The sequence below is a fragment of the Canis aureus genome, chromosome 6 (genome assembly GCF_053574225.1).
Source record: "Canis aureus isolate CA01 chromosome 6, VMU_Caureus_v.1.0, whole genome shotgun sequence".
Taxonomy (NCBI): domain Eukaryota; kingdom Metazoa; phylum Chordata; class Mammalia; order Carnivora; family Canidae; genus Canis; species Canis aureus.
In genome coordinates this window covers 17,022,610-17,044,949 of record NC_135616.1, presented here as the reverse complement: position 1 = coordinate 17,044,949, position 22,340 = coordinate 17,022,610, and the positions used below count along the sequence as shown (strand labels likewise).

Here is a 22,340-nt window from a genome sequence, read left to right as displayed (position 1 = left end):
ATAATGCCCAAACTTCTTTCCCAACTTGCAGATTCTTTCTACTTATCCCTACCTAATCTATATACCTGGCATCTTCAACTATTTCCTAAACTCTGAAGATTGCTTCACACCCACATAATTTGCCCATGCAATTCCTTCTACCAGAAGAACTCTCCCCATTTGATTATCTGGCAAACACCATGCTCCGAAGTCTCCTTCACAATGGAACCCTTCTTTATAACCTCAACCACATGCCCAGATAGTTTGTTGCTAAAAAATCCTAAGTACTTGGTCCAGACCTCTTAAAAACGATGTCATTATATTGTATTGGTATACATTTATCTTTATTTTTAATTTTCAAACTCCTAACAGAATGTCAGCATATAGGAGATATTCAATAAATGCTTACTGGAAAAACTGTTATTTTTCTGACTTCCTACTTTCCTACCTGAGTTCATCTGCCTATCTAGGCAAATATCAAATTTTACATACAAGATTATGCTAATGAAATCTCAATAGTGTCAAAATATTTAGAATATATTGAAACTATAAAAGTTAAGAACTATACTCATATATTTATGTACCTCATTTTAATTTTCAAAGACCAATAATATTTTTAATTTGCTGCCCCCTGCTGGATTTAGGGAAAAAATTGAGGTCACAAAACTTTTTTTAAAAAAAGAGTGTTTATTTTTTGGGGTGCCTGGGTGGCCTACTAGGTCAAAGTGTCTCCCTTCAGCTCATGATCTCAGGACCTGTATCAGGCTCCCTGCTCAGGAGGGAGTCTGCTTTTCCCTCTCCCTATCCCTCTGTGCACTCGCACTCTCTCTCAAAAATCTTAAATCTTATTTTAAAAAGTGTTAATTTTTATTCAGACCATATGTGTGAAATTAATGCCATTGGATAGGGGTTATTCAAGCACTTTTAATAAGCAAGACAGAGGCAGCCCAGGTGGCTCAGAGGTTTAGCGCCGCCTTCAGCCCAGGGCGTGATCCTGGAGACCTGGGATCGAGTCCCACACTGGGCTCCCTGCATGGAGCCTACTTCTCCCTTGGCCTGTGTCTCTGCTTGTCTCTGCTTCTCTCTCTCTCTCTCTCTCTGTCTGTCTCTCATGAATAAATAAATAAAATCTTAAAAAATAATAATAATAAGCAAGACAGTATAAATCATATTGTATCTATAAAACAAACTGCAATTTCTGATCTTTCCTAATTTTAAAATAGCTCAACTGAACAAGTTAGGGAGAACAGTAAACTGTGTTCTATGGGAGGGTATCTCTTGGTAAAAGCGGGGTTTCTGAATAGAAAAGAGGAAAATGGGAATCCATTTCTGAGTATATGACATTGTGCATAGGTAGGAAAAAAATCTAACTGATGAGTATGATCAACATGATAAAACCCAAATAAGGGAAGATTTTCAAGAAAGAGGAACTTCAACACCAGTAAAAACTCCAGAGATCAAGTAAGATAAGAACTAAAAAATGACCATAAAATGTATAATTAAAACAACATTGGTGAACAAAGTTGCAGTATATTTATCCTATTCTACTTTAAATGGGAAGATAAATTGGTAAATAAGAATAAATAAAGGATTACAGAAAGAAATGTGTTGTGGGCATAAAAGTCTGAGTGACTACTAAAGTTACAGAAAGTTATCAGAAAACATTTAACTGAGGAAATAAATAATACTTATATGCTGAGGTCATCCTTTATTGATATGTTCTTGATTACTTTCAGAGTCAAATGTACAACTGGGGACTCAAGGAAGACCATACTTCACCTAGGTGGGAATGAACAGAATCAATTCCATCAAGACTTACCCTATTTTAATTAAATATTTTGGGAGGAAAAGAAACCTGGATGTACTGGAAAAGGGAAAGGGGTACTCTCACTGTACCAAAGAGGGTGGCCACTTAGGACATATACAACAATCTTTACCAGTTTCTGCATTACAGTGAAACTGACATTATAGAACATTATTTATTTTACTAAAATAGAATCTCTCACTATAATTAATCCAACTCACAGACACCTGCTCTTGACTATTGCATTAGCTTCCTAACCAATGCCATACACATCTATTTTTGCTCCCCCTTGATCAGTTCTCTGCACAGAAATAGAAAGGTGTTTTCAAAATAAGAATTTTATCATGGCATCACTCCACTTAAAAAATCTCTGGTTCGGGATCCCTGGGTGGCGCAGCGGTTTGGCGCCTGCCTTTGGCCCAGGGCGCGATCCTGGAGACCCGGGATCAAATCCCACATCGGGCTCCCGGTGCATGGAGCCTGTTTCTCCCTCTGCCTGTGTCTCTTCCTCTCTCTCTCTCACTGTGTGCCTATCATAAAAAAAAAAAAAAAAAAAAAAAAAAAATCTCTGGTTCTGGGACACCTGGGTGGCTCAGTCAGTTAAGCGTCTGTCCTCAGCTCAGGTCATGATCCTGCGGTCCTGGGATCAAGTCCCACATCGGGCTCCCAGCTCAGTGTGGAGCCTACTTCTCTCTCCCTGCCCCCTGCTCTGCTCTCTCTCTCACATAAATAAATAAAATCTTTAAAACACACACACAACAAAAACCTCTGCTTCTTGTGGGTCCTCAAAGACAACAATCCTTAACATGACCTACAAGACTGCATGATCTTACCTCACCAGATCATTTTCCTGCTATGCTCCCTTCTCTCCCCTCCTCTCTCTCTTCCCACTTCACACCACCAGGCTTTAAGTCCTGAAATGTGCCAAGCTCCTTGACATAGAGCTTTCTGCACATGTTGTGTCTTTCACCAGAGTTATCTTCATCTTAGTAACTCAGCTCAAATCAAACAAGCCATCCCTGACTTCCTACACTAGGTCAGGTCCGGTTTCAAACTCAATTAGCACTGCATATTAATATCTTTTTTTACAGAAGTAATTAGAGCTACAAAAATGTTATGAGTGAGTAATCTCTCTCCTACAAGTAAGTTCTAAATGCCATGAAACAGGGACCATTTCTGTTTCTCTGCTAGCTATGTGTACCCAGGACCTAGTACAGTACCTGCCACGTAGTATTTGTTGATTGAATGAAAGAGTGAAAAATACAGCGTATCAATAGACTCTCATTCTTATGACCTAGTACAAGATTCTCCTATAACCAGTCTCATTCAACATAGCCTGTGAAAATATCAAAACGTGAGCACTATCTCTGAATTTACTTTCACAATTTGGTGTTTTTATAGCTATTAGTTCTGAATTATTATTATTGTATTTTCATATCTAAGTAGCAGTCCTATCAAATGTCTACATAAAATTATATAACCAAACTTTCAAGGACTCTTCAAGTGCATTCTTTTTGTTAATGGAAATGCAGTTTAACAAAAAGTTTAGAAAAGGCCTTAACATATCACAGTTCCAACAAAAGCCCACAATAAAAATCACAAATAGGATTTTTTAAAATCACCTGTTACTTACATATATATTTCCTCAAGGCTATTCGATAAATCTGCACGTTCTTGCCCTTTAAGCCAAGGAGCACTAAGATTAAATAAAACACAATGAAGACTATTTAAGGATTGTGCTTATATCTCAAATTACTGATTTGCATTATAAATTATTTAACTTTTAAAAAGTTGTCTACTTTCATTAAAATAATTATTAGTTATACTCTACAAATCTATACAGTTCCAAAATGCTTTCATTGGCAATAACTCATTTTTCCTTACCAGAAAACATGATGATGGCAACCCCAATATTATTCAATTATAATATGGTTTAAAAGACAGAGGTGAGTTCACAGGGTATTATAAACCTGTCCAGGTTTACATAAGTGGCAGAACAAGTTACAGAATACAAATTTCCAGATTCTTAGTATTTGCTACACTATCAGGAGTTCCTAATTTTTTCTAAATGGTGTCTCAAAAACAACTTTAGCAAACAGAATGCCCTGAAAAGGGCATTTATGTTTACAAGCATTCTAAAATTATATATATCATTTTCAATAAATTATTGAATTTTTTATTCAATAAATAATTAAAAATTACAGAACCATTATTAATAGCAAATTTTATTGCTGTTTTAAAACACAAAAAATTATCCCACTGGTAGGTAAAGATTTCAATAACTGAGATTTAATGGAATTGTGTTCACACAAGTTTATACAGCTTAACAAGCCAAGTGGGCAAAGCGGATCAAACATTACTTGGGATCAACAGGTCAGGACTCATTAAGATTAAGGTTGGGCTGCTAAGAATATAGTCTTTTACAGCAATGGGCAGGGAGAAGTACCAGAAGCACCATGGGTAATTCTGGAAGGCAAGCAGTTTTAGGCAGAGGCATGTCCAAGAACTATGGCTAGGTCAGTAGAACTAGGTTAGGACAAAATCTAGATTACCAGGTTGTAAAGATTTCCCTCCCTATCTCTAAAGACAATTCAGTAGCTATTTTACCCCTGTGAACCCTGTGATTCTCTTTTATACTAAGTACATTCTACAATGTTTTTATATAATTTAATTTTTTATTTAAATGTTCTCCACCAAGTACAAAAGATGTTCTTAATTTCTATATATATTTTGATAAGAAAGTATGTTATATAAACACAATGTGTAGTATAGAGAAATAATTTTTTGAAGTATAATCTTTTTATAAAATTATAAATGTAGAGCTTACTTCAGTTGATAAATAGGTGGAGCCGTTCCTGGGTATTCATTTGGTAACATCACCTATAAATCAGTTTAAAAACAAATCTGTTTATACTTCATCATGGCCCCAAAATAACAATACTTATAAAGCTAGTCACTGGACAAATTTCTTACTTGCCAAACTTAAAAACAAAACCACTATTTTGTTCAATCTCAGGAGAGAATTCCCTCCTCATATTTATACCTACATATTAAATATGTTGTTAATGATGTCTATATTTTAAGGAAGAGCACATTATTTGCAGAGAAAGCATACAAGCAATGAAAATTAGGAAATGAGGGTGGGGAGGAGAAAGACAGAAGGAACAAAAGGCCTGGAAATTGGGGCATTATACCCTAACCCCAAATGAATAGAGTGGCATTATAGCGCGTTCCTTGTATTTTTCTGAAGTACTCCCCAAAATCCTATTAAGTACTATTAAACACATTAAATAGCTCATGTTTTATAGAAACCCATATACATTTGTTCTCAAATCAGTATTATTATAAAAACAAAGACCGACAGAAACTTTTATGTTGAAAGTATATGTAGTCATCAAAGAATAAGCATTAATACAGAAAACCACACTGATCTTGTCATTTATCTGTCTTAACCACAACTGATTCTCAGTTAATAAGGAAGTATCTGCTTTATGAAGTCTTTTAAATTAGTAACCTATTCTTCCTCTTAAATGTTCGTCATCTTTTCAGGTTTAGACCCTCTCCTATTAAGTGGACAGAACAACGAAAGGAAGTGAAACTCAAGCCTGTCACTGGTATGTTAAGAATACTTAATTAAAATAACTGGGATTGAAAAGACTATCATTTGAAGCGTGTCTTGGGAATGATCAGAGATTTAATTACCCATATGTTTAGACAATCAATCGTTAACAAAAGCCAACAGCAAAAAAAAAAAAAAAAAAAAATTTAGAAATCACAGGTTGGTTACTTAAGAGGAATACAGTATTAGTCAATCAAACAGCGTCAATGTTGTAACTGGAAAACGGCTATAGAGAAGGGGAAAAAAATACCTGCAAGCAAAGGGTCCACTTGGGGTCATCTATATCGTCGCTAATTCTAATACAAAATATTTTGGCACAGTCATCAATAACACACCATTCCTCGCCATAGATAGCTGCCATTGCTTCAATTTCCTCATTCTGAAAGAATTGATGGAAGGACAGGTCAATGATTGTGCATGCCCTAAAAGCCTGAGTTTTCCTTTCCTCCTTTATAAAGTATTTGCATTCCATATTACTAGCCTGGATGAAGGATCCCTGAAAAGAATAGCGCCAAAGGGTCTTAGCACCGGGTCACCATGTTCCACTCAAGGGGTGGTTGCCAGATACCATTGCAAGGAGCGTGACCAGCCTCGCTGTGCACATCACTGTGCTTTTGGCTGCCACTGAGCCAAAATATATATGCATTCCCATATCCTATAGCAAGATTTACAAGTAGAAAGAAAAATACATATTCTCTGCTTCACCTTTTCTTAGCAGGTAATCCTCACTCCCACTCCCCAGTAGCGTCGCTACATACTAGCCCTATATTCCTACTCAGTTATCTCGGTTTTTTGTTTGTTGTTTGTTTGTTTTGGATTGGGGCACAGGGCCGGGTGGTTGTTTTGTTGGGGTTTTGTTCGGTAATCAAACCCTAAAAACATTTCAGAAATCATTCTTTTCGTGCGGGGTTAAAAAAGAAAAATTACAGTGAGAAACGGGAAGCAAAGTATGCAACTTGGTACCATCTCATTTTGTCCTCGCAGCCCAGCAGGAAAAGCTTTAAGAGCATCCACGTGAGCCACGCACGGGGGGGGGGGGGGGGGGGGGGGGAAGCTCAATATCAAGAAGAGTAAGATCTAGGGGGCCCTCAAGGAATTCCAGGGGCTGTGTTATTATTGCCCATTTTGCAAAGGCTGAATCCGGGGATAAGTAGCTGGTCCAAGGTGACCCGACGGCGACAGGGCAAAAAGCAGAACCCGGACTTCTGGTCTCCGGCCCAGAGCTGCTCAGTCGCGTGCTGATGGTTGACGAGGACACCGTCCGAGGAGGCAGGCCGAGCCGCCGAAGCCCCGGGAAAGGCCGGCCGAGGGGGCTAAGGGCGGAGAACAGGCGCAGGGAAAAGGGAACGCGGGGCAGCAAACGGCGCGCCTGGCGGCCCGGACGCTGCCGGCGAGACCCGCGGCGGCCCCGGGCAGAGGGCCCCTCAGCGGAGGAGGCCCGGGGCGGCGAGGCGAGGCCGAGCCCAGCCTGGAGGTCGGCGCCCCGCCGGGCCCTCACCTGCCTCTGGTCGCTCCCTGCGTCCCCCTCAGCCATGTGGCCCCGGGAGCGGCCGAGCGGCCGCCGCCAGCCCAGGTCCGGAGCGTGGGGGCGGGGCGGGGCGCTGCGGCGGCGAGCGAAGCGCGGGCTGCGGCGCGGTGCGACCCGGAACCGCACCCCGGGCCGCGCCGCGCGCTCCGCATCTGCTTCCGGGTGCGGGCCAGGTGGCCCGAGGGGCTCTAGCGCCCGGGGCTCCCCGCCCGCGAGTCGGCCGCCGCTCTCCCGCCCCTTGGCGGCCGCCCGGGGAAGCCGTCCAGCGACGGAGGAGGCAGGGGGCCTTCTGGGCTCCGTGTCCCGGAAATCCCGGGGCTGGGGGCCTCAGCTCGCGCGCTGCGGCCGCGGGACCCCGTGGCCCCGGGAGGCAATGGCGAGGCGGACTTAGCGCCACGTCCCACGGCGGAGCTCCACCGCAGCCCGCAGCCCGCAGCCCAGACTCGTCTTTGCATTTCAAGGCAGGGGTTTCTTTGTTTTGGGTTAAAAAAAAAAAAAGTATGTTAAGGGATTTTGTCTAATCTGGGCAAGGATGGGTTTGATTTACCAAAACCAAGAGAACAAGAGAGCAGGCTGCATTTTGAAAGCTTGTGGGAAAACTTACCTACTCGCTGTTTTATTGTGATAGCTTTTGAGGTTTGTTGAGTTGGTGTTTTTTTTTTTTTTTTTAAGATTTTATTTATTCATGAGAGAGAGAGAGAGAGAGGCAGAGACTCAGGCAGAGGGAGAAGCAGGCTCCGTGCAGGGAGCCCGACGCGAGGCTCGATTCCAGGTCTCCAGGATCACGCCCTGGACTGAAGGAGGTGCTAAACCGCTGAGCCACCTGGGCTGCCCGGGTTGGGTTTTTTTTTTTTTTGTTTTTTTTTTAAGCTTTCTCAAACATTTGCCTGAAACCAACTTGTGTACAAAACAAAACGATGACAAGGGTCGTTAATCCATTATCCAGAAAATTTGAATCAGTTTGCGGCAGTTGTTCTTCACCCGAACCCCAAAGCACACATCCCAGTGCACTCGTTGTGAATTGTACGGATGCCTTAATCAAGCCACTTAATCTCTCATTCAACAGGTATTTTGTCTCCTGGTACCTCACTTTTTTCACAGACTCAAAATATTACATCTCTCTTTTATCTTCCTTAACCATGGGCATGTTTTAATTCCCCGAGGAATCGTAGATTTCATTTAAGGGTGCAGTGTTTAAACACCTATAAAGAATTCCGCCCAAATTACTTTGAGGGGATCTTAGTGAGCCTTGTGGATTGATTAATTCAACAGACATTTATTAGGTACTTCTACCAAGTTTTGGAGATGTGTTTTCAGACATGCATTGCCTTAAAGGAGTGAAGATGCAAAGCAACAAAAGTAAGTCAAGATTATAATAGACTAGAATTGTGTCCTGTTGTGTTAGCACAAAGAAAGACTATCCATCCAAATTTTACTGGGATTCTTGTTCTGGAGAATGCTTGAACTGGGTTACAAAAGAATAGGTAAAGGTTAGCTAATTGAAGAAGAGGAGAGTAGTTGTTCCAGATGGTGAGAAAATATTGGCAGAAAAATTATGGCCTATTTAAGGAACTCCATATCTCTGACATCATAGCTGTTAACCTACTCTTGTCACATGCCTTACATAATACCTTTCTGATTGCCTCCATAAATCTGCACATGTGCATTTATTTTGGTTCCAAGAGACTTGGAGGGCTTTAGCCCTCTGTGAGGTTAATCACATTTCCTCCAATTGATTTGGGCAATGTGTTTTTCTTCATCTGGAGGTAAGGCAGTTTCAAGCCCCTCCTTCCAACCAAGTTGGGCCCCAAAGTCCATGGTGCAGCCAGGGTATCATGATATTTCTCTACTAGGTGAGGAATTTGCCTGGAAGTGCTGAGGGGTTTGGCCACCACGCATCGCCAGATTGCCTGAAACTCTGCAATTAGCATCCTGTACTACCTAGACATCCATGTGTTGTTAAATGGCTTTCTTCCTTTGCTCTAACTCTTCCTTTATTGACTTCTTCATATTTCTTACAGCTTTTGTTGCATAAAATAGTTTTTTTTAAAAAGTCATAGAATCCTTTCTTCAATGAAAGCTTATGTAAAACAAGTTAGGTCGTGGCGGAAAAGAGCAGTGATGAGTCTGAAGTCCCAATTACCCAGCAACCCTCTGTCCCAGTGGCCCCTCAAAGACTTTAAGCCCAAATTTGAAAACTACAAAAATATAACTGAAAACAAGGCACAGCACAACTTAAACTTCTAAACAAAGTACTCTAAATCCAGTTTATTTTCCATAGTACCTCTTTTCTCACCAAATATCACAGAAACTCTTCCGTATCCAAACAGCAAATTCTGGCGATTCTGATTCCTATATCCCTTAATGTTCTTCATATCTTACTTCCCTGTCTTTCTGGCAGTCCAGATGGAATCTGGACTCTCTTCAAGTTATCCTCCTCACATCTGCCAGAGTAACCATTCACAGTGTGAGAGTGATCATGTTTGTTTTTTTTTTTTTTCTTGAAATCCTTCACTTGCTCCCCAAAGCTTTCATGATAATGCTTCAGCACCTTAATACACAAGGTATGTACCTGGTAACCTCTCTATATTCCACTTCTCCAGTGAGACCAAGCTAATTTGCATTTTCTTTGATGAAAGATCTCATAACTTAAAAAAAAAAGTGTGAAAACAGCTATTTTATACAATAAACACTGTATAGAACTGAGCTAAGATATACAAAGACATCAGTGACTAGAGTAAAGGAAGAGAACAGATGTGTCTAGCAATAGTGGGCAGGTACCTGGTATTAGAGTGATCATTGCCGAAGGCTTTAGTGACCTAGAGGAGAGGCATGTGGCCAGATCCCACAGGATTCTGACCTAGAAGAGATGGGATGACTGGCTGCACCAGAGCTTCTATGTAGGGTGGACTTGAGTGCAATATGGTCGGTAGGAGAAATTTGCTTGAAATTTTTTTGCTTAAGGTTAAGAAACATAAACTGAATAAAATAATTGGAGAGGAGAAGAGATGTTATTGAGGCATAAACGGTCAAAGCCCTCCCTTGGTACCAAAAATGAATGCATATAGATATAGAGATGATATAGCAATGCTCATTAGGTTTTGTATATAGATATAGAGATCATATAGCAATGATCATTAGGTTTTGCAAGCAGTGTGACAGAATGAGATTAAAAACTGACACTAGAGGGATCCCTGGGTGGCGCAGCGGTTTGGCGCCTGCCTTTGGCCCAGGGCGCGATCCTGGAGACCCGGGATCGAATCCCACGTCGGGCTCCCGGTGCATGGAGCCTGCTTCTCCCTCTGCCTGTCTCTCTTTCTCTCCCTCTCTCTGTGACTATCATAAATAAATAAAAAAAAAAAAAAAAAAAAAAAACTGACACTAGAGGAGAATGAGCTATGTGAATGTGGGAAAAAAAACAACAACCCTAAGCTGGAAGTGCATATATCTGATTATAAGAGATGGCTGCCACTTCAGGTGAGGAATTAACCTTTAAAGGGTTCTCTATAAACTTACTTAGACGGTTCGTATAGGGCTCTTCCAAACATTCTCTAGGACCTTTATACTCACAGTGAAGTCTGCAGACCAACAGCATGAGAACCTGCTGGAAGTACAGAAATTTAGGTCCTACCCAGACCTACTGAATCTATATTTTAATAAGATTTCTGGGTGATTTGTATGTACATTTTGAAAATCTTGTGTGACAACCATGAGAAAGGGCCTCTTCTACCTTGGAGAGCAGGGGGAGTCATTTGACTGAAGGCCCCAGCTACTGTGCTCTAAGTTCCATTACTACACTTGCACTGAGGCTGTGCTTTTCATGGGCTGCTTTCAGCAAAGCATGGGGTGGAGCTACTCAAACTGGCCCATTCTTAGGAGACAAGAATCTTCTGATTGGGAACTCTGGCTCCATGGTTCCCCCCAAAGCCGTGCTGAATTTTCCTTAGTGCCACATGACTTTCCTCATCCTTCCATTTCCCCATTCACTTAAGGTCAGGTTTGTATCAGTTTGATGTTTCTCTGAGCCTCTTCAGGCTCCCTTCCTATTTTCTCTCACAGGCATTTCTCCCAATAAATTCTCTGCACATTCAACCTCTTTTTTGGGGGGGTCTGCCTCTCCAGGATCCAGAGGAACACAAAGTGCCTTAGGATACATTGTAATACAGCGGAATTCTGCCCATAGCAACTGACTCATATAGTAATTTCTGTTTCTGAACATTTTTTCTTAGGGAAATATGTCCTTAAAATATTTAAGAAACAAAACACAAACCATGTTGGCACACTAATAAGAATCTCTCCCTTATTCTCTGCTTATCTTCTGCTCCCAGCTATTGAAAGCCAATGTGGCAGACTACAGGCCAGTGAATGCCTAAGTTATAGGTCCTGTGTCCCATTAATTTGTGTTCTGCCACGGAGTTTGACCAAATATGGCCCAGAAAAGTGATAAAGGTACAAAGGAAGATGAGCATGCTGGATGTTAAAATACAAGTCATATGGAGAAGTTCTGCCAAAGAAATAGTCAAGGAGGGGGTCCCTGGGTGGCTCAGCGGTTTAGCACCTGCCTTCATTCAGCCCCGGGTGTGATTCTGGAGACCTGGAATCGAGTCCCATGTCGGGCTCCCTGCATGGGGCCTGCTTCTCCCTCTGCCTGTGTCTCTACCTCTGTGTGTGTGTGTGTGTGTGTGTGTGTGTCTCACGAATAAAAAAATAAAATCTTTTAAAAAAATAAGGAAACAGAGTCAAGATTAGCAAGCAATTGGGAAAGGGAGAAAAATCCTTGAATATTATGATGTCACCGTAAGTAACACTGCAACCTGGCAAGATTAGCTGGCAGTGGTGCAGTCACCAAAAAATAGTGGTTCCAGGCATTTCCTGACTTCAGGAGACTTGAAGGGAATGGAAGGGTAATGTGTAATGCGCAGTGCCGGAGTTCATCCACCATGGAACTGTGCCATAAGGATCCTGACAGCACCAATTCAGTCAGCACTCCCATTTCTGAAATAGGAAGCCCTGTCTCCTGATGAGGTGTGCCACCACTTCAACGACCTAGGACGGTGGTTGATTTCCCAGTAACAGTGTGTACAAGTGTGTATGCCACAGAAATTAATCCTTCAGTATCACGTGGTCAAGGGGAGAAGGTGTGTAATCAAGTTTATCATCACTGTGCTAAACACACGTCATCTGATAATTTTATGTTAGATTTTTCAGAGCCCTTTATATTCTAATGTGCAATATAAATCCCCAAGAGAGGACAACAGTATTCAGCTTTTCACAAAGAATTTGACTAAGGAATCCCTCCTTACTACTCCCAACTACCTAAAATCTTGGAGCAGTAGCATTACTAGACCACTCTTTAATAAGCACCACCTTCATTTAGCATCATAACCCCATGTCCTCCTGGTAATAGCAGTTCAAGGTTATGATTATACCAATTTCTCTTCCAGTATTAAGAAGGGCCTAAAAAATACTAGCTCTGACTTTTTGAGTATTTTCTTTCCAAGAAGCCTCTTTGTAATGAATAGATTTCTAGGAGGGATGGCTACCAGTTCTATTGTTAATTATCTGTTAAAACCTTAGGAAGGATTGAGTTATAGACTGGCGCCGCCATGTCTGGACCCTAAGCCCCCCGGGGGGCCTTCCCCTGCTCAGCAGGCACCAAGGACCCCAGGATGCCCCAGAACCAATGGCAGGTCCTTCTGGCCTGCATGCCAGGACTTGGTCACTTCCCTGTGTTTCCTCCAGGAAACAGCAGAGGGGCTGGTACAGCCCCCTGCCCGGGACACCCACACCCTGGGGCCCTGCTCAGAGCTGAAGGCCTTGGAGACTCTGGGACCCTTGCCTCTGGCAAGGAATGCCAAGAACATGCTGACCCCAATCAGCCAGCCGAGCTGCAGCTTGGGGCCCCCCGGAGGCTCCCCCAGCCCCTGCAGCCCTATCCCGGAGGAGGCCCTGGAAGCAGTCAAAGCCCCACTGGGGCGCTGAGAACGTGGACCCCCAGTTCAAAGTTCCAGATAAAGCTGGATTCCAGCCTACAGATCATACCCAGCTATAGCTTGGCCTGCAGTAGCCGTGCTCAGGCTCCCTCTACAGGCCCTGCTGGGGGCCCTGAGATCAACTGAGGAAGCATGGAGGCCCTGGGGCCATAGTGCTGTGCTTCCTGTAGAACCCAGAGGACCCCAACTCTGGAGAGATGCCGAAGATGGGACCCCTCTCTGCAATGCCTGTGGTACAGATACAAGAAGTATGGCACCCGCTGCTCCAGCTGCTGGCTGCTGTCCAGGAAAAGTGTCCAGCCCAAGAAGTTATGTGGCAGATGTGGGGTGTCCCTGGGCCCTTCACAGAGAACGAGATCCCTAGTGGGAATAGGAGTAAGCCCAAGGCGAAACCTTCCTCAGCATTGTGCACGTTGACACTGCCTTAGCACATGCCATATCCATGTTTAACTTCCTTACCTCTTTACAGGACACCTCCGATTTCTTTTCCTCTAAAAGCTTTTCTTGATTAGAAGTAGAAAATGAGAATTAGCTCCCCCTACCCCAAAATCAGTGTTCAAAAAAGATGATGTACTTGAAATTTAAAAATATTTAAAAATGCAAGTTATCTGTTTTTTCCTCTGATGGGAATGTTATTCCCCCAATTTTCAAATGACTCTATTCCCTTATCTCTCAGTTCTCGATACAATGACACCTCTTCATCAAGGACTTCCCTGACCATCCTAACTAAAGAATTGTTCCCTCTCCCTCTTGATGTCCATTAACCAAAGACTACTGGGAACACACTGCAATCCAAGAAAGTTGGGCTTTGAGGTGTTCCTGCCAGCAAGCAGGAGATTGCACACCTCGGCAAAACATGAGACATCTCAGTAAGAAAGTCTACAGTGGGGCTTATTAAGGGCCTTGGCTTGCATTCAAGGAAGTAGGATTTACTCTGGATTGGAGGCTATAAGGAAAGGAGAGTCATTCTATGATGGGGTATCTTCATGAATTTTCTCTTGGAAGCAGAAGAAGCAGAGTACGGCTAAAGCTGCAGTTAGTAAAGAAGGAGCATTCACTCATGGTAGCTGGGAGAGGGGCTGTTTGTCATTGTAGTGGTTTGCCCAGAGTATTTGGTTTTGTCTATGCTTAGACATGATCATAGAGTAAGTAGTCTTTTTGTTGTTGTCTCATCACGATGGCAGAGTGACCTTATCTTTTTTTTAAATTTATTTTTATTTATTTATGATAGAGAGAGAGAGAGAGAGAGAGAGAGGCAGAGACACAGGCAGAGGAGAGGGAGAAGCAGGCTCCATGCCGGGAGCCCGATGCGGGACTCGATCCCGGGTCTCCAGGATCGCGCCCTGGGCCAAAGGCAGGCGCGAAACCGCTGAGCCACCCAGGGATCCCCCCAGAGTGACCTTATCTTATGTTAATGTGCCATGAAGTTGTTACATTCCATGATGGAGCACCACCATCTAGCTCTGAGTGCCAGAGCAGCTCCCAGTGAACAGGTAGGTGATCTTTTGCTGCTTGCTTTATCCCAAAATCTTTTTTTTAAAGATTTTATTTATTTATTCATGAGAGACACACATACACACAGAGAGAGAGAGAGAGAGAGAGAGAGGCAGAGACACAGGAAGAGGGAGAAGCAGGCTCCATGCAGGGAGCCTGACGTGGGACTTGATCCCAGGACCCCGGGATCACACCCTGAGCCAAAGGAAGATGCTCAACCGCTGAGCCACCCAGGTGATCCGACTTAGCTGTGTGGGGATTTGTTTTGTTTTGTTTTTGTTTTTTTAGCTCTGTGTTTTAACTGCTCTTGGCCTCAGTTTCCTTGTCCATAAATGGGGATGATGATGATAGTATCTATTTCATAGGAGTATTATGAAAATTAAAGGATCTAATCTATGTAAAGAGCTTAGAATATTGCCTGGCACATAGTAAACATTAAAAATATTATTTTTATTATAGGTTACATTATAATATGTTGCTATCATATCCTATTATTATATTCTTATACAGTTTAAAGAGCTGTATAATTAAAAAAATTTATAGTAAACATCTCTGCAGTGTTTCATACAGAGAACAGTATGAAGTTTTGTTCTCCAGCTTAGTATTTTTTGCTGCCTGCTGTGTGGAAGGTTCATTATGGTACCTGGAGATACGAGTATTAGTAAGACTCAGTTCTTGCCATTGAGATACTCCCATCTAAAAACTCATCAAAGCTACTTTGTGAAAACAAACAAAAACAAAAAAACTACAGTGTGTTTGGAGCAAAAGTCTAGACTTCTTAACTCCTTTTTCTAAATGTATATGGGAAACCAATTTTTCCTCTCTCCCATCTCCTGCAACATACATAGATTGTCTAAAGTGATTCTTACCACTGTGTAACTCGATTAACCATGATCTTTGTACAATGCCCTTCACGCAGTTCATATCACTCTACCCACCTGGTTTTGCTCTTTCCTTGGCTCCAAGTCCCAGATTAATTGCTCTGGACTGTTCATTTGTGCACTCAGTCCCTTCTGCGCCCTTCTCTACTCTGCTCGGTGTAAGGCGCTGCAGAGGTTTGCATCGTAACTGCCAAGCCCTGCCTGTTGTGATGCCCCCTTCCCATGTACCCCCACTGCTCACCTTAGTTCAGACCCTCTTATCTCTCCCCAGACTACAGCGGAAACTTCTCAGCTTGTCTTCCTGACTCCAGACGCTTCCTCCACCTGTCCTCCTTGCTGCCGACAGAACTCTGCCCTTATAGCATCACTTGGATCATGTCAGTCCTCTTTCTAAAGCCTTCCCATTTTCTGCATTGCCTGTTTCAGGGCGCCTCTGTATGCCAACTGCCCATATGAAACACATGTCATCTTTACTATTCCTCATACTCTCATCTGTCTCATGCAATTTAGACACCTAAATTTCCCTTCAATCAGTTAATTGCTTCTTTTCTCCATCCTCGAAATTCTTCCCAAAGTTCAGGCCACTATGATCTCTTGATAGCAACAGGCTCCTAACTGGTATTCTCACCTCAAACGTTACTGTCTTTCAACCCTTTTTCCACCTCACCACCACCAGACTTCTCTCTGTAATAGTCGTCTAATATTGAGACTCTCCTTTTAGGCTTTAACTTCATGGTTTTGAGATGAATCTCAAACTCGATGACACACTGTAAAGGACCTTCATGATGTGACTTCCATTTATCTCCCCAGTCTCAGGTCCTCATCCTGACTCTTTCCAGCTGTGTGGTCAGCCCCTTACACCCAGACTTACTAAGCCACCATCCCTTCCCACAGTGAGGCATATGACTGCTTACTGCAGTCCCATCACGTGTTACTCCCTCTACTTGGAATGCTCTCATTATCCCCCCCCCCCCCCCACTGTTTTGGAATTGGCTTTCTTGATGGCAGTTACTATGCTTTTCTTCGTCCTTGCATTGTCAGCAGCTAGTATAGTGCCTGGCATCTGGTGGGCTCTCTATTGAGAAAAGTGACATAAATTGATAATGGTCAGACACAGGATTAAATGACAGAGGGCTAGGAATCAATCTGGTTTTCTGTTTCTAAATTTGATGTATATTCCATGTCATTGTACTGCCTTCCACCTTGGATAAAACGTCTTAGACATCTTTAAAGTCTAGTTCATTCATTGATCCAACAAATATTTGTCAATTTCCTAATTTGCGCTAGCCACTGTGTTAGATAAAGGAAGTAAACTGGTAAGCAAGGCATTTTCTGCCTTCAACATACTTCTAGTCTGATGAAAGAGATAACTAAAGAGGCCTTTGTAGTACAATGTGATAAATATCAGGGTGTGAATACACAGTAAATCAGAAAGCCTATAGAAGGGGCACATTATCCAGTTATGAAGAGTCAGGAAAGGCTACTAGAAAGAAGTGATTCCTAGGCTCATACTGCATGAAGCATAAGCCTCAGCAGGATGAGGAAGCTGGGGAAGAGAGTTGAAGGCACAAAAGAACAAGAGCAAAGATCTGAAAGTGTCAGAGGTTGTGTCAATACAGGGAACTGAAAGTTGTTCATAATTGCTGAAGTGTAAAATAACACAGTGATATTGAGACATGAATCAGGACATTGCAAGGCTTTATGATGCTAAGGAGCTTAGACTACATTCCCAAAGCCATTAAAAGGCAGGGTGGAATTCCAAGCAAGAGAATTATTTGATTGGATTTAAAATTTGGAAATATCCTTGGACTACATAGTATAGATTGGGGTTGGCTGTGGTGGGGGGTAGGGAGAGAAAAGGGTGGGAAAGGGAGAATGGAGGGAGAATTGAGAAAGAGAATAAACATTAAGGAGGGGAAAAAAAACATTAAGGAGGGGAGCAGGCTTTAGGGCAGGGATGGTAGGGAAGGAGAAATTGCTCTTTTAGCTACACTAAGTCTGATGAATTGGTATATGAGTCAGAAGCTCAGGAGTGATGTTGGGAAACCAATTACAGGTTTGAGATGTGAGCATGCAGAAGGTTATCAAGCCATGGGAACACATGACCTCACCCAAGAAGGGTATGAGGAGAGGGAGAGTGTAGGGCAGAACTTCTGACCTTTTAAGGGAAAGGTCAAGGATGAGGAGCTTGGAGAAGCTAGGGGAAGAGAGCATTCTCAGGAGGAGGGAAAGGGTCACTGGTGTCAAATGCTGCCAAAGGTCAACGTTAGGAATAGTAAGGGTCCATTGGGTTTTGCACTCAGGAGACCTTTGGTGTTGTCAGTGGGAGCCTGTTCAGTGGAGTAGCGGAAGCAGAAGCTAGAGTGCAGAAAGTGGTAGAGAGGAAGAGGAAATGGAGAGAGTGTAGAGCACTCTGTCAAATAGTTTAATTCTGTGAAGGAAGAAAGAGAAATGGTACTACTCTCTGGCAGGTGGGTTTGCAAAAGATGGCACAGGCTAGAGAAGCCCCATGCTGCCCTAGAGCAGCCCCATGTGAGAGTATGTGAAGATCCAGGAGAAAGGGAGTTGATGGAACACAGGTACTGAAGCGGGAGAAGGAGGGGCCACGAACACAGGTGCAGGCTCTGGCCTTAGACATGTCAACAGAAAAGGAAATGTGAGAAAGGGGGTTGGGTGCCAGCAAGCTTGGTGCCTCAGTGGTAAGAGGTCTAGGGATTCTCATCCAATAGCTTTGATTTCCTTGGTAGCATAGGAGGTGAAGTCGTCTGTTGAGAGTGCAGGGGTGCCAGTGGGGTAAGGGATATGAGGAAGGGCAGGATACAAAGCTCAGCCCTGGCCCCTTTTATTCTCACTCTGTTCTTTTTGTTCCTTAGGCCTTATCCTGCAAGCCTCAAGGTTTTATGTCGCCTCTGCACAGATGAGCACAAGTTGATATCTTTAGCCCAGGCCTCACCTCCAAGCTTTCAACCATCCACTTGTCACCTACCTGTCCTGCCCTGCCCTGCCCCTCCAGCTTCAGCTCAGAGCTGCTAGTGGACAACAGGAGACTGTTAGGCAGAGCTAAGGTGTTTATCCAAGTTAGTTTAGCCTCACCCACTTGTAGCGTGGCTTACTACGTGCTAGGCCCTATGCTAGCTTGTATGCCACCCCTTGGTTTTGCTCAGACGATGTTATTTGCTTAACATGCCATTTCCTCACCTGTTTCCACAGGTTCAAATCCTAGCCATCTTTTTTTTTTTTTTTTTAAAATCCTAGCCATCTTAATGACTTAACTTCAAAGCCATCTCTTTGCATTCACTGATAGCCCTGGCAGGAAAACAGAACTTTCCTCCTCTATCGAAACTTTAACTTATTCTTCTTAATCTGTCTCATGGCATACCTGCTGATTCATTAGTATTATAGTGTCTTTTTTTTTTAATTTATTTATTCACAAAAGACACACAGAGAGAGAGGCAGAGACACAGGCAGAGGGAGCCCAATGTGGGACTCAATCCCTAGACTCCAGGATCACACCCTGGGCCAAAGGCAGGTGCTAAACTGCTGAGCCACCCAGGGATTCCCAGTTTTATAGTGTCTTATCTGCATGACTAGATGATTAAATTCCTGAAAGCAAGGCGTGTTGTCAGGGTTTCTTTTCTTTCTTAGCCTAGAGCATGTATTCACTCACAAAATCATGTCACTTACTAAAGTAATGTGTATTTACTGCCTAATGAATAAATGAGTTAATCCATGATGAATGACATATTCTCTGCTTCGGTAAGTCTTTATGTGTCATTATCCCAATCTTCTTTCTATTGGTAATCCTATGCTGTGTCATGGGTATGTGTGGGTGATTCATAAATCCACTGCCAGCCCGAAGATCTTACCCAAAAGAAACTCTCAGATGTTTAGTTTCTTGCTGCCTCTTTCAAAGTTACTATGCAGAATGTGTTCATTGCCACTTCCTGGTGTTTCCTATCTAAAGCTGAGGCGGAGTGTCCATCCCATCACTTCCAAATGTCTTCTCGAATATTCTTTTTTTTTTTCTCCGAATATTCTAATCCTTACTGATCTACTCTTCCCAAATCCCTGGGAGTGGTACTGTGGTTTATCTTCTTTGTTAGTTTTCGTTGTATACTTTGCCTCCAAAATTATTGCCTCCAACTTTAAGAGCCCAAGAGTTTGTGTATAAATGCATCACATTTTTGCTGTATTTCTTTGCCCTGGCCCCTTTCTGCAATGTCTCTTTTCTCTCCGGTTCTCTAGTAGTTGAGAAAAAAAACTACCAGCAGAGGGCAGTAGAGAGATCAGAAGGACTAAGGATGGGGGAAAAAGGCCATATAATAGAACTTAACAAGATTTCTCTATTCTCTAGCTTCATAGAAGCAGACGTGATTTGCTTAATTCTAGGCTCTAAATTTTAAAAGATAAAATCACAAACTGCATATCACAATACCATGACCAGTTGGAACATGAGGACAGGCTGGAGCATCTGGAAATATAAACCTGAAAAAGAAAATCGAGGCAGTTCAGGCTAGTTGTCTTTACATTTCTAGAAAAAAAAAAAAAGGCTTATGAAAGGATCATTAAACATAGCAGATCAGAGCAGTGTGCAGGCAGCATTTGCCTCAAGTAGCACTTCTAACAATAAGCAAGTTAGTGTGGGGGAGTAGTTTGAGCTTATCAGGGGTGGAAAACTTTTCCCTTCTTCCCATCTAGGTTCTTTGGCTGGTCTAATAATTAACCTGACATAAAACAGATTAACAGAAAAATTTTGTACCTACTGGAGCCCCATGAAAATATGAGACTCCCCTGCAGTCAGGTAATTGAGGCTTATATACCATCCTGAGCTAAGGAGAAGGGGAGAAAGGCCCAGGGCTTCAAAGGGAGAAAGATAAGCAGAAGAAAAAAAAGGAGAAGAGCAAATGTTGGGTAAACATGTTTGCCATGCCATGCCTGAAAGTCTTTTCTGATATAAAAAGTTATCTGTAGTACTAGCTCTCTTCCTGGTACAGGCCCCTGATCTAAATTATTTTAGGCAGTTAAGGAGGAAAAAAAAATCTCTTCCTGAATTTGCTGGAGCCTATCTTCAGCTTGAAAATATCCATGTGCTTAAGTGGCACGTTCTGAGGTGGTGCATTTTGCTCCCCGTCAAATTGTACTATGAGGGATCAATCTGGCAGTCTAGGAATCTTACTTCTTTGGGCATGAAGATGAAGGAGAGAAGTTTTTATTGATGGAATGGAGAGAATCTAACGCTGTACATCTGTAGTGTATTTTAAAGTTCATAAAAAGCTATTTGATCCCCATAAGTTTTTTAAACTTTTTAGAAGAATGGCCTGTGAAAAGGGAATTAAAGGCTTAATCTAGAGGACCAACAGGTGAGAGCTGTGTGGGGCCAGCGTTTGCCTTAGCAGGAGAAACTTCTAACAGTAATCCTGTTGGTGGGCAGAGGGGTGGATTGTTTGAGCCACACTGGGAAACAGTGATCTGCCCATTTTAGGAATTTCCCAGCCTTAGGCCGGGGAAATACCTTTTCAGAATTGTGGTTTAGGACAATGTGGCTTTCGGTTTGAGGTTGGACTAGATGATTTCTGATGGTTCTTCCAAGTCTAAGATCCAGAAGTCTGTGATTTGATCTACACTTCCTTAGGACCAAAGATTGTTCCATCAAATCTCCATGCTGAGATCTTTGCTACTTTAATCAACAAACCAATATATCATGCTATGGTAACTCATGGAGAGTAGGGCCTTTGATCTGGCTGTATCAGGTGTTGAAAGGTGACTCAGGAACAGATAGTGGAGGTTAGTGAAGATCTGGAAAAGAGATGGATTTTATTTATTTACTACTTATTTATTTATGATAGTCATACAGAGAGAGAGAGGCAGAGACACAGGCAGAGGGAGAAGCAGGCTCCATGCACCAGGAGCCTGACGTGGGATTCGATCCCGGGTCTCCAGGATCACACCCTGGGCCAAAGACAGGCGCCAAAACGCTGCACCACCCAGGGATCCCCAAGAGATGGATTTTAGAAGGCTCAGAAGATCAGGGAGCAGGAGAGACCATAAAGGTTGGGGTGGCTATGGAAAAGAAAGGCGGTATTGACAGGGCTGTTTGTTAGAGGTTATGAACAAGAGAGAAGAATGTGGGGAAGGGGGTAGTGGTGATATATTAGGTTCTTTCTGGGTTCAAGGAATAGAGTGATGCTCAGGTTTCATCACATAAAGAGTAGGATTTGTTGCAACAAGACAGATAAAAGCAGAAACATCTATGCTGCTCTGAAAGCTTAATGAAGACACAAAAGCAGCCACTAGTTAGTCGACTCTCAGCAGGGAGCCTAACCCTTTGCTCCCTACTCCCAGTTCCTGCATTCTGAGGTCTCTGCCATTCTCTCTCCACTTTTGCATCTATTCCTGGTCATCTTTTCTACTCTCCTTCTTGCTTGTCCCATGGTTTCTGTTTGTTCTGTGCCTTCACCTTCCTCGATGCCTTTATGTATCTACCCTGGCTAAAGACTATACTTTGTATACTCACAGTCAGCTAGACCCAGAAAGAATCTAGATAGTTTAATCCTATTCAGCAGAGAGCTTTTCTGTTGAGCAGAGCCTTTCAACCAGATCTTTAGTAAGCCTGCTAGAAAGGTACTATTTGGTTAGGCCTTGACCCCGTGCCTCCTCTCAAAACAGGGTTGTGGGTTGGACAGACTCACTGAGACTTCTAAGAAGGGGTAGTGTGACTGTCAGGCACACCGGATGGAAAAGCAGGGTGATTCGTGATGAAAAGAGCTAAGGGCTAGAGGCAAAGGTGGAAATATTGCCCAAGGAGCCTTATTGGAAAAGCTATGAAAGAGAAGGGCTTGATCGAAAAAAAAAAAAAAAAAGAGGCTGTAATGGGCATTTCTGTGATGATAGCTGCCCATCAACCATTGCCCCTTCTTCTGGTTATAGCATGGCACCATGACTGTGTGTGTGTGTGTTTGTAGGTGGGGAACTACTTCTCCTATGGAAGGTAATCTTGTGGGACTGTCAACCAAGGTGTCCTGTCCTATGAGCCCAAAGTCAG

General features: G+C 42.8%; 1 protein-coding gene and 1 pseudogene across 2 annotated transcripts in view; one reads left to right on the top strand and one right to left on the bottom strand.

The window, feature by feature from the left end:
* IMPACT (impact RWD domain protein) overlaps nucleotides 1–7,048 on the bottom strand; it is a 29,550-nt gene extending 22,502 nt beyond the window's left edge. For both annotated transcript variants that reach the window (XM_077900302.1, XM_077900303.1), the window contains exons 1-4: nucleotides 6,901–7,048; nucleotides 5,653–5,781; nucleotides 4,611–4,663; nucleotides 3,417–3,479 (exon numbers count right to left, since the gene is read on the bottom strand). In XM_077900302.1, coding sequence (XP_077756428.1) covers nucleotides 3,417–3,479; nucleotides 4,611–4,663; nucleotides 5,653–5,781; nucleotides 6,901–6,936 — 281 coding nt within the window. In that variant the 5' untranslated portion in view covers nucleotides 6,937–7,048. The remainder of the gene's footprint in view (nucleotides 1–3,416; nucleotides 3,480–4,610; nucleotides 4,664–5,652; nucleotides 5,782–6,900) is intronic.
* A 4,789-nt stretch (nucleotides 7,049–11,837) lies between these two features.
* On the top strand, nucleotides 11,838–13,482 carry LOC144315351 (GATA-type zinc finger protein 1 pseudogene; annotated as a pseudogene).
* Nucleotides 13,483–22,340: the final 8,858 nt, after the last annotated feature.